We start from the raw sequence: 15,756 nt of genomic DNA on the forward strand, positions 1-15,756 counted from the left end.
ACTGTCATTTTAAAGAGAAAGACACGTGTCTGGCCTACCTTGCAAGATGGCTCTTGCCACACAGTACGCTCCCCGATGTGGGGTCTGCACCACAGGGCCAGGGGCACTGCCTGGGAGAAAAGGACCGAGACCTTTGCACACTCCTCGACGTGCCAGGACCCCTGTGGCCGCAGTGCCTGCCTGGAGAGCGCCCGGGACGCAGAGCTGCTGGTGGCCCTGGGGACAGCAGGGGGGACCCGGGCAACGTCCCCCCACCGCCCAGAGCTCTGCTCTGACCGATGCCCCCCTGCGGTGGGGTGGGCAGTTTCCTTAAAGACACAGCCGCCAGCCGCGGAGTCTGCGCGTGTTGTTTACTGTTTGTCACTCTCTGCTCTTAGCTTCACATTGCCATTTCGTGTTTTGTCAAAGTCCGTCTCAATTTGCGTTTGGTAAAATAAATAGATAATGAGCCTCTAGGCCGGCACTCTCTCGAGCCGGTTAACGTCGTGATTGAATTTTCGCATCAGATCTGTGAAGACAGCCCACGTGCAGGCGGCACGCGGTGCCCATGGGGTTGGGCTCCAGGGTGGAGCGGGGGCGGGGGGGGGGGGTCTTGACCCCTCTGGAGCCACCTGCCTTTTGACAGGTGGTGATTTTGTCTCAAAACAAACAGAAACGCGTGTTGGGTAAGAACTGAGTTGAAGGACTGGATGGGAAGCTGTGTGTGCGGGTGGAGCTGGGCTTCTGGAAGATTCTGGTGTTGCCGCCTGGCACGCCCTGTGAGCTGAGTGAGGCCGGGACTCTCTACACCTTCTGGACCCGGGCTGCTTTCTCGGCCCAGACGTGGGGATGGGATTCGTGCCGGAACCTTCTTCTGGTGGGAGCTCGCATTCCAAAAAGGAGCAGCGGAGGGGCCGCCTCTGTCCTGCCTTGTCACGTCCCGGCCAGCCCCGGCTCAGTCTCCAGCTCCACCCCCTGAGGGCCAGGTGTGTCTCTGGCCAAACGTGACCAGGCAGGGTTCCATCCACCCAGAAGATGCTCTTGGCCACGGCAGGCCGCCAGCCGCACCGCAGGGGAGCCGGGCCTCGCCGCACCAGCTCTCGCTTCCGTGGTCGTGGGCCTCTTACCGCCAGAATGAAGCCACCTGGCTCCTTCACCTCTCAATAATCCTGATTCCCGACGAACACGGAAAGAATGCTTTTCAAAATACCATCACCGTGGTTGTGTTCTGTTTGCAAAACTGCTCATACACGCCCTGCGGCCCCTCCTGGGCGGCACTGTCCACACAGCTCCTGTCTGCACCACAGGCCCAGCTGTCAGCCGAGGTCGCATCAGCATGGGCGGCTCAAGGCTGGAGACGGGGCTGGTGTCACCCGGAGCCGTCCGGGACCCGGCAGTGCCTCTCGCCTGAGTGTGAGGAACGTGTGGGGACAGAGCGGGGAGACCACGCCGCCTGCATGTGTGTGCCCCCAGGTGCCGGCCGTGGTGCCATCTGCACATGCGTGTGCTACACCTGTGTGCGGGCACAGGCATGGAGACCACAGGCAGGGCTGCTGTCCCCGCGCCTGCAGGGAAGAGCAGCCCTTTGGAGGGAAAGGAGCCCCGTGGACTAAGGCAGGGGCTACCTCGCCAGGGACCTGCCTCCCCTGTGCACGGCCACAGCGGCCCCTGCTGACAGCTCTGTGTGAGAGGGGCCAAAACTGGAGTCCAGAGACCTGGAGGTGCGGGGAGGGTGGGCTGTGCGCCTCCTGCTCAGTGATGCTGCCAGCGGCCAAGGACAGCCGGGACCCCTGGGTGGCTTCCTTCACACCCGCCAGTTGGAGGGGCGTCTCCTTCTTCCTCTCTCTTGGTTTCCCGAATTTCCAGTGTCCCCCAGCTGGCTAGGAAATGTCCCTGTTTGCGTGCACTGACTGTGAGAGGTGGCGGGCCTGGCTGGGGCAGCGCCTCTCGCTCGCTCTTGGCCTGATGGGGACAGCTGCCCCAGGGACCCGTAGGAGCCCCAGCGCCTGCCTCTCCGCCAGGGCTCTGTCGGGGGGTTTTTCTGCAGCTAATGCTCTGATTACATGGAAATAAAATGAGGTGTTTCCCCTTTCAGCGTCTCAGAGAAACACAGAACAGGAGAGGGACAGAGGCGCCGCAGCCGCGGGGGTGCACCTGGATGCTGGTGCTCAGTGGGAAGCCACCGACAACCCGAGCCCTCCCCTTCCCTGACATTCCAGACACGACAGCGAAGACAGACAAAAGCGAGTAGCAGGGCCCTCCTGCCGTCATCAGCAGCTAAGGCAGCAGCCAACGTTCACACTGCGGGGCCGCAGCAGCCGACGCCCCATGCCCCGTGCCCCGGCGAGTGACAGCTTCACTATGTACAGCAGGCGGCCGTGGCCTGGTGGGCCCGGGTCACGCCGCTATCTGACACGCTTCTCCACCGAGTACACGGAGATGTAGTAGTCGTTGCTTCCCACGGCCAGGTGAGGCTGCGAGGAGAGAGAAGGGGTGAGCAGGGATTCAGGTGCGGGCAGACACTGCGGGGGGCGGGGGGGCGCAGGCCAACCCGCATCCTTAGGCAGCTCCTGCCGGGGTCTCAGGAACCCCTGCGCCCACCTCAGGCCCGGAAATGCCGGGCCGGTCCCACCAGTCCTCTGCAGGGCCCATGCATGGTGCACTCCGTGAGGGGCGTGGTGCTGCCCCGGGCCCTGCGTGCTTTTTTCAGGACTGCCCCACGGGGCAGCTCTGGGATCCAATGTCACATGTGTCAGCAGAGCTGCATGCCTGGAGCCTCACAACACGAGGCGGCAGGTGGGCAGAATCCTAACCTAAAAACAACGGCCTGAAGCCACGTGGGGAGGCTGCAACCAAGGCCAGAGAGCCGTGCAGGTGGGGCCCGGCCGCACAGGGGACAGGGTGAGGACTCGGCCGCACAGCGGACGGGGTGAGGGCCGGCTGCACAGGGGACGGAGTGAGGGCCGCAGAGGGGACGGGGTGAGGACTCGGCCGCACAGCGGACGGGGTGAGGGCCGGCTGCACAGGGGACGGAGTGAGGGCCACACAGGGGACGGAGTGAGGGCCGCAGAGGGGACGGAGTGAGGGCCACACAGGGGACGGAGTGAGGGCCGCAGAGGGGACGGGGTGAGGGCCGGCTGCACAGGGGACGGGGTGAGGGCCGCAGAGGGGACGGGGTGAGGGCCGCAGAGGGGACGGGGTGAGGGCCGCACAGGGGACGGGGTGAGGGCCACAGAGGGGACGGAGTGAGGGCCGCAGAGGGGACGGGGTGAGGGCCGGCTGCACAGGGGACGGGGTGAGGGCCGCAGAGGGGACGGGGTGAGGGCCGCAGAGGGGACGGGGTGAGGGCCGCACAGGGGACGGGGTGAGGGCCACAGAGGGGACGGAGTGAGGGCCGCAGAGGGGACGGGGTGAGGGCCGCAGAGGGGACGGGGTGAGGGCCGCACACGGGACGGGGTGAGGGCCGCAGAGGGGACGGGGTGAGGGCCGCAGAGGGGACGGGGTGAGGGCCGCAGAGGGGACGGGGTGAGGGCCGGCTGCACAGGGGACGGAGTGAGGGCCGCAGAGGGGACGGGGTGAGGGCCGGCTGCACAGGGGACGGAGTGAGGGCCGCAGAGGGGACGGGGTGAGGACTCGGCCGCACAGCGGACGGGGTGAGGGCCGGCTGCACAGGGGACGGAGTGAGGGCCGCAGAGGGGACGGGGTGAGGGCCGCAGAGGGGACGGGGTGAGGGCCGCAGAGGGGACGGGGTGAGGGCCGCACAGGGGACGGGATGAGGGCCGCAGAGGGGACGGGGTGAGGGCCGCACAGGGGACGGGGTGAGGGCCGCAGAGGGGATGGGGTGAGGGCCGCACAGGGGACGGGTTGAGGGCCGCAGAGGGGATGGGGTGAGGGCCGCAGAGGGGATGGGGTGAGGGCCGCACAGGGGACGGGGTGAGGGCTGCACAGGGATGGACACCCCGAGCGACTCTCCTGGAGGTCCCCAGGGATGGCCTTAGTGCAGGGTCTGAGGGCAGGAGCTTTGCCCCAGCCACTGTGTGTCAATTCTTCCCGGAGTGACGGGACTGGGGCTCTGCTTCCGGGGCGAGTGCAGGGTGGGGCAGGGGCCCTAGAGATCCTGGGACCCAGGCAAGTCCCTCCCTCAGGCAGCCAGTGGACCCCACTGTGGTGTGGGGTAGCCAGGCAGGACCCCTGCTGCCTTGTCCCCTTGCCTCCCATCCCTCCACCCCGGCCCCCGACCCCCGACCCCCACCCACCGCGGCACTGACCCAGTGCGGGTGGAAGGCCAGGCAGCTGATGGCGCCGACCCGCTGGCCCATGAAGCCGTCGTAGTACTTGATGTTGTTGATGAGCTCTCCGCTACTGTTGTAGATGGCGGTGAACTGATTGACGGAGCCACTGTGGGGAGAGAAAAGGTCCCGGCATCACTGCCCTCTTCTTTGAGGACGGAAGACAGGCGCAGATGCCGAGACCGCGGGGACAGGCCGGCTCGGGGCAGGTGTGACCCTCTGGTCACTCTCGCTGAGGACTCGCGCCTGGCAGGGCCCTGAGAGTTTATCCTGGGAGGATGTGGCGGGCAGAGATCTTTTGTTTTTATGTCCCCACAGCAGTGAAATCCTCCCCTGCCCTCCTTCAGCTCCTGGGGGCAGGAACACAAGAGCCTCCTGTTTGCACAGAGGCCCGAGGCGGGTGAGCGGTGCAGGCCAGGGAGGTGGGCGGTGCCTACCATGCGATCAGGTCCGCCTGGGGGTGGATGTCCAGGGCCGTCAACCCCTTCACGATCTGAAGCACATTTACCGACTCGGGCATCCGGGGATCAAAGATGCGCACATCTCCGTTGACGCTGCCAAGAGAGGGCCACAGTGACACCTCCTCCCGGAGCCCCCACGAGGGGCCTGGCCAGGGGGACGGTGGAACCAGGTGTGTGGGGGTCGCACACCTGTTTGCACACACACTGCTCAAGGAAAAAGCTGCCTGGATGCTCAGCGTCCCCAGTGAGGGCTGCCCAGGTGGGGCCCAGACATGCAACCACACTGGTCTCAGGGCCAAGGCTGTCCCCCACAAGCTCTCTCAGAGCCAGAAAAGGCCCGGAGCTTTCTGGCCTAGAGAAATGGCCATGAGCACAGATGTGGGAGGAGGCTATGAGCACAGATGCGGGAGGAGGCTGTGAGCTCCTGGTTTCATTTCCAGCTAGAGATTAGATTTCATGCAACCAGGGCCTGCAGTCCCGGGTGAGACAGAGCCTGGATGGCAGGCTGTGGCCTGAGGGAGGGATGGCCTGGCCCTTTTGAGGCCCCGTGGCTCCTGCCTTCCACCCCCAGCAGGCGTCCATCCCAAGTTATGTTTGGTTTTTATATCACAAACAAGGGGGAAAAGAGCATCTCTTTGAAGAAATGCTGGCTTTGCATTCATAAATTACATCTTGCTCTTCCTTTAATAGGCAAATAAATATTCCCTGCTCTTGGTGCTGTATTTACCAAGCGGCAGAACTGAATTTATGTGCAGACAACCGCCACATGCCTGGCAGACGCGCCGCCCCTGCCACCCTGCCACCCCTGCCTGTGGAGGGAGAGCAGCTGCCCAACTCCCCCTGGAACCCTCCGCAGTTGGCAGCCCAGGAAAGTTCCCAAAGCGCCTGCAGGTCAGGTGTCCCCCAGCAGGGGAGCAGCCGTGGCCCCTGGGCCCCTACGGGCTGCGCCTGACCTTTCTGGCCAGTTTCAGGGCAGGAGTTAATTACTGCCCGAAATGCCATCCCCTTCCAGCTGTTTAAATACCAAGGACATATTTTAAATGGAGGGGAAAATAATGTTTTTACAGCAGAACGGCTGCTAAATATCGGCGCTCCTCACCTCACACTCACGATGTGGCCGTCGGGACGCTTCTGCAGGGAGGCCTTCACCACCCAGGCTGTGTGCTCCCGGTACGTCATGACACGGCTGCAGGGGAGGGGGCGCGCTCAGTGTGGGGCTTCCCTGAAGGACGTCCCCACCCTTCGGGGCTCTCACCGGGAGCTGCCCAGGTCTGCCTGTGCCAGCGGGTCCGCAGGCCCTCGCCCGTCCGCTCCCCACAAGGGGTTAGTGCTCATGCAGGGTCAGAGCCCCCTCCAGGTGACCTGCTCCAGCAGAGACCCCCTGTGTCCTCCCCAGGCCGGCTCAGGGCTGGGCCCTAGGTCACCGTCAGGCCGCTGGAGGACTGTCTGAGACACATGGGAGCTGCCCAGAGACGGGGGCCAGGCGGCCATCGCAGCACTCCCAGGCCCTGCCCACCCTTTGCTTTGCTTCCCTCAAAACTCCTCATTGTGTCTCCCCGATCTGTGCAGACTGGAGGGTCAGGAATGAGAATCCCAAACCTAAAGCTGATGAAGCTGGGGGCACAAGGACCTTCTGGGAATCCTCACTCTGTGCCAGGTGAAATTTACCTCTGCTGCATGAGCCGTGTGGGCCAAGACGGACTGTCCCCTGCTAGGCCTGGACAGCACCTGCCCATGGGGGTGCTCAGCGGAGGCAGTGCCTGGGGCTGCTGTGCCCATGCGTGTGCCCTGTCCCCTGCCAGACACGGACAGCACCTGCCCATGGGGGTGCTCAGCAGAGGCAGTGCCCGGGGCTGCTGTGCCCTGTCCCCTGCCAGACATGTACAGCACCTGCCAACAGAGGTTCTCAGTGGAGGCAGTGCCCAGGGCTGCTGTGCCCATGCGTGTGCCCTGTCCTCTGCCAGACACGGACAGCACCTGCCCACGGGGGGTGCTCAGCGGAGGCAGTGCCCAGGGCTGCTGTGCCCATGCATGTGCCCTGTCCCCTGCCAGACACGGACAGCACCTGCCCACGGGGGTGCTCAGCAGAGGCAGTGCCCGGGGCTGCTGTGCCCACGCATGTGCCCTGTCCCCTGCCGGACACGGACAGCACCTGCCCACGGGGGGTGCTCAGCGGAGGCAGTGCCTGGGGATGCTCTGCCCACGTGTGTGCCCTCAGACATCCCTCCCCAGACACTTGCTGCATGACCCAGGAGGTGGCAGGCCGTGGCAGTATTCTGTTCAGGTGAGCTCAGAGGTGGCAGGTGCCTGGCTGGGGCCCTGCCTCACCCCGACAGCCTCTGCCTCCAGTCCACTGGCTCATCCCACATGGCCTGTCCCCTGTGCTCTTCCATAGGCTGTGGGGTGGGCCTCTGTGGGGCAGATCTTTGTGGGATGGGCCTCGGTGGGATGGGCCTGGCGGCTTTGGGGAGCCCAGGACTGGCCTAAATATGCCATTGCAGGCTCCTGGGGAAGCTTTGCATCTCACTGAGAAACCTGGACCCAACCAAATGGCAGTGACACGGCCTCTACCACCTGGAAGGTACCCTGCCAGCACTGGGGGAGGGAGAGGACAGGGTCAAGGTACCATTCGCTGAGTGCCATCCTTCTGTCATAGACGCGGATGGAGCCGTCACCGAGGCCAGCCACGATGAGTGAGCGGTGGGAATCACAGGACAGACTCGTCACGCAGCTGTCTGCGCCCGTAGGGATGTCCTAGAGCCAAACACAGGCAGCCCGGTGAAGACCGGGGCACCGAGCCGCCCTCCCTGCTGTCCTGCAGCGCCAGCACCCCTCTTGCTGCCTGCCTGGCTGTGGGGATCACCCTCCCTGGCTGCAGGGGCCTTTCTCTGTATCCAGGGAAGCATCAAAGGCCTGGGGAGCCCAGGAGTCCCAGGGAGAGGCAGGGGCTGGCAGGACACTGAGTCACGCCCTTGTCCCTTGGCCCTGGAGGGACAGCCCTGAGGCCCTGAGGCGCCTGGGACCCAGCCAGTGAGGCAGAGCCCAGCCCCACCCCGAGCGGCGGCCTGCAAACGCCTCTGGGAAGGACTGGCTGTCAGTGCCAATTAAACTTCCAACCTCTCTCTGTTTCCTAAAAAGGAAAGCAAAGCACATTTTGGCAAGGACTCCTCACTGGCTGCTTCTCAGAACTTCTAATGACTACGGGACGAGTCCAGGAGGGGTCGTGTGGCTCCCTCGGGGGCTCTAAGTGCTGGAGAAGCGGGGGCGGGGGGCGACGGCACCTGCCAGGGACCCAGGAGGAAAAGTGCCACGAGAGGGAGAGCGCTTTCCACGCACGATGGGCGGTTGTGCACTCCAGGAGGAAACAGGCGTGGGGACGATGGGGCCAGACCCCTGCGAGGGGCAGAGCCGGCTCTGGGAGCACCTGCTGCGCTCTGTGCCTCCACGCACCTCTGCAGGAACAGCACCTGCCCCGCAGGCCACCTGGGCCTCTAAACCCCAACTGGTGACCAGACCCTGGGGATCAGGGTGTCCACGCCATGCCCTGAGGGCTACGTCTCGTGTGGAGCCACAGCTCCAGACAGGTGCAAGACCCCCCCACCCCAAAGAAGGTGCCATGAAAGCTGCTGGTGCCTCGAGGGATCCACGGTCACGTCAGAGGGGAGGCTGCCCACACGCGAAGGCCTGGGCCAGGTTCTCGGGCTGCTGCTGCCCAGAGCAACCACAGCAGCTTCGAGCAGCTGAGGGTGCCCAAGCCTCCCCTCTGCTGGGCCTGCTCCACACCGCCCTCTACAGCAGCAGGGCTGAGCCATCCCTCCTGACACCAGATGGCCTGCCCAGGAGAGAGGCTGGGGATGGCCTCTGTGCCACACCTCTCCCTGGGGACCCGGAGGAAGGGAATACTGGCTCTAAAGCCACCTCAGGCGCTGCCCCTCACAGTATCTGTGGTCTCGCCTCTGCTCCAAATGAAGTCAATGCAGTTAGATTTCTGCTGAGCGCGGCCTGCTTAGGTCTCTACCACTTTTCCAGGCTGTCTTGGGCAAAACCAATGTACTCTGCTTTTTGTCAAAACTGAAAATAGCAGATGCTTTAAGAAGCAAAGAGGCTTCTGGCCGGGCGCAGTGGCTCACGCCTGTAATCCCAGCACTTTGGGAGGCTGAGGTGGGCGGATCACGAGGTCAGGAGATAGAGACCATTCTCGCTAACACGTGAAACGCCGTCTCCACTAAAAATAAAAAAAAAAAAAATTAGCTGGGCGTGGTGGTGGGCGCTTGTAGTCCCAGCTACTCGGGAGGCTGAGGCAGAAGAATGGCATGAACCCAGGAGGCGGAGCTTGCAGTGAGCCGAGATCACGCCACTGCACTCCAGCCTGGGCGACAAGGCAAGACTCTGTCTCAAAAAAAAAAAAAAAAAAAGAAACAAAAATCTTCTGTCTTCTGTAGTGGCTCACACCTATAATCCCAGTGCTTTGGGAGGCCAAGGCAGGAAGATTGCGGGAGCCGGGAATTTGAGACCAGCTTGGGCAAATACTGAGACCCCTGTTTCTAGAAAAAGTTAAAAAAATTAGCCAGGCGTGTGGGTGCATGCCTGTAGTCCCAGCTACTTGGTGGTAGGGGGGGTGAGGTGGGAGGATCACTTGGACCAGGAGGTTGAGGCTGCAGTGAGCTGTGATTGCACCACTGCACTCCAGCCTGGGTGACGCAGGGTGACAGAGTGAGACCCCATCTCAAAAGAAAAAAAAAAAAACCCTCCAAATAATTAATCATTCTAATTTACAGTTGGTCACCCTACTGATTTCTGACATTCCTTAATTTGCAGAGAGAAGACACTACTCAGAGCTGGCGCAGGCTGAGCCATACGGCAGCGCAGGGCTGAGCGTTGCAGTTCACCTGCATCCAGAGGCCTCAGGGAGCCCACGTCTCCTCCTGGCATTGTCCCAGCACTGTCCTCCCAGGCCCTGACTCCACCCCTGGGATGGCCAGGCCTCACCGCACACTTTGCTGGGTTCTGTGACGAGGACCAGCCCTGCACATACTGCCCCACAGGCCCAGGGCTTGGGGGACACCTGCATGGTTACCTGCACCTTCATCTCACGGTCTGTGTCCCAGATCCGGACGAGCCGCACGTCTCCTGAGCTCATGAGGAGGCCGGTCTCCTGCTCCCAGTCCACCACCATCCCAGCTCCTGGAGAGACACAGTGGGACATGGCGTCACCCCGTGGGCCCTTGCCTTGGGCAGGCTTTGGGGCCCGCTCTGGGCAGCCATTTGGCCAGCGGCTCCAAGGTACCCCTGCCACCACCGAGCCCATCTGGTGGGTCCATATGCCTCATATGAGCTCCCACTGGGGCCCCTGGTGTGCCCCACATCCAGGCTGGGGTGACAATTCTGAGCTGGAACTCCCAAGTCCAGGCTGGGGTGACAATTCTGGGCTGGAACTCCCAAGTCCAGGCCGGGGTGACAATTCTGGGCTGGAACTCCCAAGTCCAGGCTGGGGTGACAATTCTAAGCTGGAACTCCCAAGTCCAGGCCGGGGTGACAATTCTGAGCTGGAACTCCCAAGTCCAGGCTGGGGTGACAATTCTGAGCTGGAACTCCCAAGTCCAGGCTGGGGCGACAGTTCTGAGCTGGAACTCTGAGTCTTCCCCTGACTCGACTATGCCCCAGGCATCGCTAGAGGGAGCAGAGCCTTCCAGGAACATCTGCCTAAGGTGTCCACTGTCCGGAGCAGAGCCTTCCAGGAACGTCTGTCTAAGGTGCCCACTGTCCGGAGCAGAGCCTTCCAGGAACATCTGCCTAAGGTGTCCACTGTCCGGAGCAGAGCCTTCCAGGAACGTCTGTCTAAGGTGTCCACTGTCCAGAGAAGTGCCTTCCGGGAACGTCTAAGATGCCCAACATCCGGAACAGTGCCTTCCCGGAACGTCTGTTAGGTGCCCACCGTTCAGAGCAGTGCCTTCCAGCAACGTCTGTCTAAGGTGCTCACCATCTGGAGCAGACCCTTGCAGCGACGTCTAAGATGCCTGCCGTCTGGACACCTGGGCAGAAGTGGCAGGTCTGGGTGACTTTAGGAAGGCTGTTAAGGCTTGAAGATGAGGGTCCTCCTTTTGCCCCTGTCAAAGCTTGAGGAAGCCAGTTCTTCTGAGACAAACAGGAGCTCGGCATGGGCCACGGGCCGGCAGCCTTCAGACAGCAAGGGGCTGACTCCCGACGGCTGGCGTCAGCAAGGGATGGACGGAGAGAATGGGGCAAGGGCTGCCCTTTGTGTGGGGATTAGACAGAGCAGAGCAACCCCCACCTCACGTGACGGCCTCTATTTAAAACCAGATTCAGTTCTAAAACTGTAATGATAACCATTTTAAGATACAGAAAGGAACACCATAGTAATCCTTGTACCCACCACTCAGCTCTAACTTTGCTAACATTTTACCATTGTTTGCTCTTTTTTTTTTTTTCATAGAGAAGCATAATTTTAGACACAGTAAAAGCATCGTCTGCCCCTGCGCCTGCCTGGGAGAGCTGTCCCTTGGGCTGAGGGAGCCTCCCAGGGGCTGCTGAGGTTTTCCTGCTTACGCACGCTCATCAACAACGTAACATGCCTTCCACATTTCAAAAAACCTCTTCAATGTCAAAATGGGGCCTATTTTCTAGCAACTTGCTTCTTTAATGTTAGGCTTTGAGGATTTATCTGGCCCAAGACACACAGCCCTGGTTAACTCATTTAATCTTGCATTACCTTCGACTGTACAACTAACCCCCTCATTTGAGCTGCCCCTGGCTTTGTGAACCATGTCACAGTCAACAATTTCACGTGTCCTTGCGGGTGGAGAAGGAAGCGCCTAGAACGGAACTGCCAGTCATGTATCCTGCATGACTCCGATCTCCCTAGGGAAGGCCATTCCCCAAATGGGTCACCATCTACACTCTTGGCAGGACACACACAAGCCAATGTCCCCAAATCCTTATCAATGTGTGGTGTTTGCCGTTTTTTTTCACGTCAGACAGTTGCACATATTTTTATATATATTCTGTAACTCGTAGATACTGCAAATATCCTTTCTTATTCTGCCACTTACATTACAACCGTGACGTTTTTCTTGTGGTCATGAAGAAGTCTGTAGAGTCAAACCTATTGATGTCTTTACCCTCAATCTCTTGTTCAATCTGTCTTTTTGTTCCTCACTGTTATGAAGATTTCCTCTTGATTTTTCTCTGGAAGGCTTTTACAGGTTAGGTCTCTCACTGTGATGTGTTTTGTGCATGGTGTGAGGTAGGGGTATCACTGCATCCTTTTCTATATGGCATCAGCTGTCCCAACACCATTTAGCAACATGGCTCCTTCCCTAGTGCGCAGAGGTACCCTGCCACTTGCGGCCCTTCTGGGCTCACTGCTGCGCTGAGGGCCCTGGTGCCTCTTGGCCTGGCTGCCCTGCAAATGCAGCTTCTTAATGCCGTCTGCGCCTCTTCAATATTGCCTTGGCTGGTCTGCATTTTATAAAAATCTCTCCTGGGAATATAATCAAAAGTGTATTAATAAATCCACAGATTAATTTGAGAACTGCCAATCTCCACAATGATGAGTCTTTTCATCCATGGCTATGGTGCTATGAACACTGCATGTGCCTTTTATAGTCTTCAATTAGAGTTTATGCTTTGATCTGTGAAGAAAGTGCATTTGTTGGATTCATTCCTAGGTATCTTGCAGTTTTTATTCCCGTTGTCTATGATTTCTTTCTTTCTTTCTTTCTTTTTTTTTGAGATGTAGTCTCACACTTTTACCCAGGCTGGAGTGCAGTGGTGTGATCTTGGCTCACTGCAACCTCCGCCTCCCAGGTTCAAGTGATTCTCCTGCCTCAGCCTCCTGAGTAACTGGGATTACAGGCACCTGCCACCATGTCCAGCTAATTTTTGTATTTTTAGTAGAGATGGGGTTTCACCATGTTGGTCAGGCTGGTCTTGAACTATTGACCTCAGGTGATCCATCTGCCTCGGCTTCTGGGATTACAGGCGTGAGCCACCACGCCTGGCCCATGATGTTTTATAATTACATTTTCTAGTTGTTAATTGCTGGCATACATACATTCTTTATTTTACTTCTGAAATGCAGTCCCAGGCCAGATGTGTTTACACCTGTGATCCCAGCACTTTGGGAAGCCAAGACAGGAGGATTGCTTAAGCCCAGGAGTTCAAGACCAGCCTGGGCAACATAGCAAGACCTTGTCTTTACAAATAATAAAAGATTAGCCAATGTAGCCCGGGCACAGTGGCTCACGCCTGTAATCCCAGCACTTTGGGAGGCTGAGGCGGGTGGATCACCTGAGGTCAGGAGTTCGAGACCAGCCTGGCCAACATAGTGAAACACCGTCTCTACTAAAAATACACAAAATAGCTGGGTGTGGCAGTGGGTGCCTGTAATCCCAACTACTTGGGAGGCTGAGGCAGGAGAATTGCTTGAACCTGAGAGGTGGAGGTTGCAGTGAGCCAAGATCCGCCACTGTACGCCAGCCTGGGCAACAAGAGTGAAACTCCATCTCAAAAAAAAAAAAAGATTAGCCGTTGCAGTGGTGTGCACCTGTGGTCCAGCTAGTTGGGAGGCTGAGGTGGGATGATCGCTTGAGCCCAGGTGGTTGAGGCTGCAGTGAGAGCAAGACCCCATCTCAAAAACAAACACAAACAAACAAAAAAAGAAGTGTAGTCCCTCTACTGTGATACACCTGAACTCAGGCAGGAAGAAATGTCTCAGCAGGTCAGAAGCACGAGCACCGTGGTGGATCACAGGCTTTCAACTTGCAGCCCTGCTCCTCCGCTGGGAGGCCTTGTGACCACAGTGAGGGCCGGTGTGTGACCAGGCGGGAGGGCACATGCTTCCCCGTTTCTACCCAGAAGAGCCCAGCTCCTGCTGCAGCTGTGCAGCCAACAGAGCCTGAGAATACAGAACTGGAGCCCCCTCCCTCGGGATATGCTGTTACCTACATTAATCACAAAGAATGCTTGCTGCCCACCCGGACATGCTCTTGGGAAGTGGCGTGTGGGTGACCGAGGAGGACACCGCCCAGGGTTCCTGGTGCATCCCTTTTAGTGGCTCAGTGCTGTCCTGCCTGGAGGCACAGCCATCCAGAGGCTGCGCCAGGAGGCCCTGAGGCCTCACTCTGAGACCTGGGGCAGATCCACAAGCACAGAGGGCTTGGCTTGGCACAGGCATTTTCTAAGTTTCTCTCTGTTTAAGTGAGGAACTTATGGAAGCTGGGTGTGGGGCATGGGCCTGTGGTCCCAGCTACTCAGGAGGCTGAGGTAGGAGGACTGCCTGAGCCCTGAGAGGTCAAGGCTGCAGTGAGCCGTGATGGTGCCACTGCATTCCAGCCTGGGTGACAGCAAGAACCTGTCTCAAAAATAGATAAATAAATAAGAATCTATGGGAAGAAACTGCTTTAATGGGCAGCAGGCTGCCTTCTGGAGTGGTGAGAATCTTCTGGAACTAGATAAAGGTGGTGGCTGCACAACTTGGAAAATGCACAGGCCGGGTGCAGTGGCTCACACCTGTAATCCCAGCACTGTGGGAGGCCAAGGCAGGTGGATCACCTGAGGTCAGGAGATCGAGACCATCCTGGCCAACATGGTGAAACCCCGTCTCTACTAAAAATACCAAAATTAGCCGGGCGTGGTGGTGCGACCCTCTAGTCCCAGCTACTTGGGAGGCTGAGGCAGGAGAATCGCTTGAACCTGGGAGGCGGAGGTTGCAGTGAGCCAAGATCACGCCACTGCACTCCAGCCTGGGCAACAGAGCGAGACTCCACCTCAAAAAAAAAAAAAAAAAAAAAAAAAAAAAAAAAAAGAAAAGAAAAGAAAAAGAAAAAGAGAAGGGAGAGATGCATGGGTCTGGGCTCTGCACTTCTAGACTGCATGGTCACTTGGGGGGCAGCAGCCATGTCCCAGGCACGATCCTCCTGGTGACTCTGCCAGGAAGCGACACCTTGGGTCGGGAAGAACAGAGAGGTGCCCTGGGAACAGCAGTGACAGGAGCAGAACAAACAGAGCGAAAAGGTGAGAACGGGCACATGGAGAACATTCAAGATGCCAGAAAACAAGAAACAGCCTCCAAAGCACCAGTCTCAGGGTGACATGGGGAGCCTGGCTTGCGCGTGCCTGAGCTGGGTGTGCCTGACTGGGCAAGCGGGTCCAGGAGAGGCGAGTGGGGGCTGGGGCAAGCGGAGGTCAGGCCTTGGGCCTCCTGCAGGCTCCCTGCAGCAGAAGCTGGCGGAGGGCCTGAGCTCCTCACTTCCAGGGGAAGATGAAACCTCTGCGGCTCCACGGATCCCCGTGGTGACCAGATCAGATGTGCGGAGGGTCCTCCGTGAGCACCTGACGAAGACGGAGAGCACCGTTTCTGTCTTCAGCCCTTGGCCATTCATGTGAGTTGTTTATTCCCTTAAATGTAACACCGTGGAGGGAAACCAACCCGCTAATACCATTAATCTATGAAATGCCAACACTGGGTCCTGGTGACTGTGACTTTCAAGAAGAGTGGGGGCTGTGCTGTGGTCAGCGTTCACGGCTCTGGATTTAGGCAGTGTTACTCCAATCGATGACAAATAATTACCCTCAGGCCTGTGAGACACCCCCCAGCAACCTGCTGGAACTCGGGCCCTCCCTTGACACCGTGACCTCATTGGGTGAGTGCCGAGCCGGCGTCCCAAGAACGCCCACGTGTCCCTGCACGTGTGTCTGTGTCCTGGTGGCCTCTTCTTATAAGGACATGAGGCACGTTGGGTTAGGGCCACCCTGGTGACTTGGTTTGACCTTAATCACCTCTGTAAAGGCCCTGTCTCCAGCACACAGGCCGACGTACCCGGGTAGGACAGTGACATGCCGGCGTGGGGGACATGGCACAGCCCGACCCTGGGCCTCAGGTGTCCATCTGAACCAGAGGCTCTGGGCAGCTGTCCCTCGGCCCGAGCGTCCTGCCATGGAGGTGTGTAGTCAGGTGAACCCTAAGTCCTTTTTCAGTTCAGATTCTGTGATGCCGAGTGAACTGG

The 15,756-nt window shown here is 59.4% G+C and overlaps 1 protein-coding gene across 6 annotated transcripts in view; it reads right to left on the reverse strand.

Moving 5' to 3' along the window:
* Positions 1-335: 335 nt before the first annotated feature.
* The window catches only part of RPTOR (regulatory associated protein of MTOR complex 1), a 422,339-nt gene continuing 406,918 nt past the window's right edge, over positions 336-15,756 (reverse strand). For all 6 annotated transcript variants that reach the window (XM_055389503.2, XM_063705761.1, XM_055389504.2 and 3 more), the window contains 6 exons: positions 9,807-9,913; positions 7,356-7,483; positions 5,829-5,915; positions 4,706-4,822; positions 4,248-4,377; positions 336-2,453 (listed from right to left, as the gene is read on the reverse strand). In XM_055389503.2, coding sequence (XP_055245478.1) covers positions 2,385-2,453; positions 4,248-4,377; positions 4,706-4,822; positions 5,829-5,915; positions 7,356-7,483; positions 9,807-9,913 — 638 coding nt within the window. In that variant the 3' untranslated portion in view covers positions 336-2,384. The remainder of the gene's footprint in view (positions 2,454-4,247; positions 4,378-4,705; positions 4,823-5,828; positions 5,916-7,355; positions 7,484-9,806; positions 9,914-15,756) is intronic.

The sequence above is a fragment of the Gorilla gorilla genome, chromosome 4, assembly GCF_029281585.2.
Source record: "Gorilla gorilla gorilla isolate KB3781 chromosome 4, NHGRI_mGorGor1-v2.1_pri, whole genome shotgun sequence".
Taxonomy (NCBI): domain Eukaryota; kingdom Metazoa; phylum Chordata; class Mammalia; order Primates; family Hominidae; genus Gorilla; species Gorilla gorilla.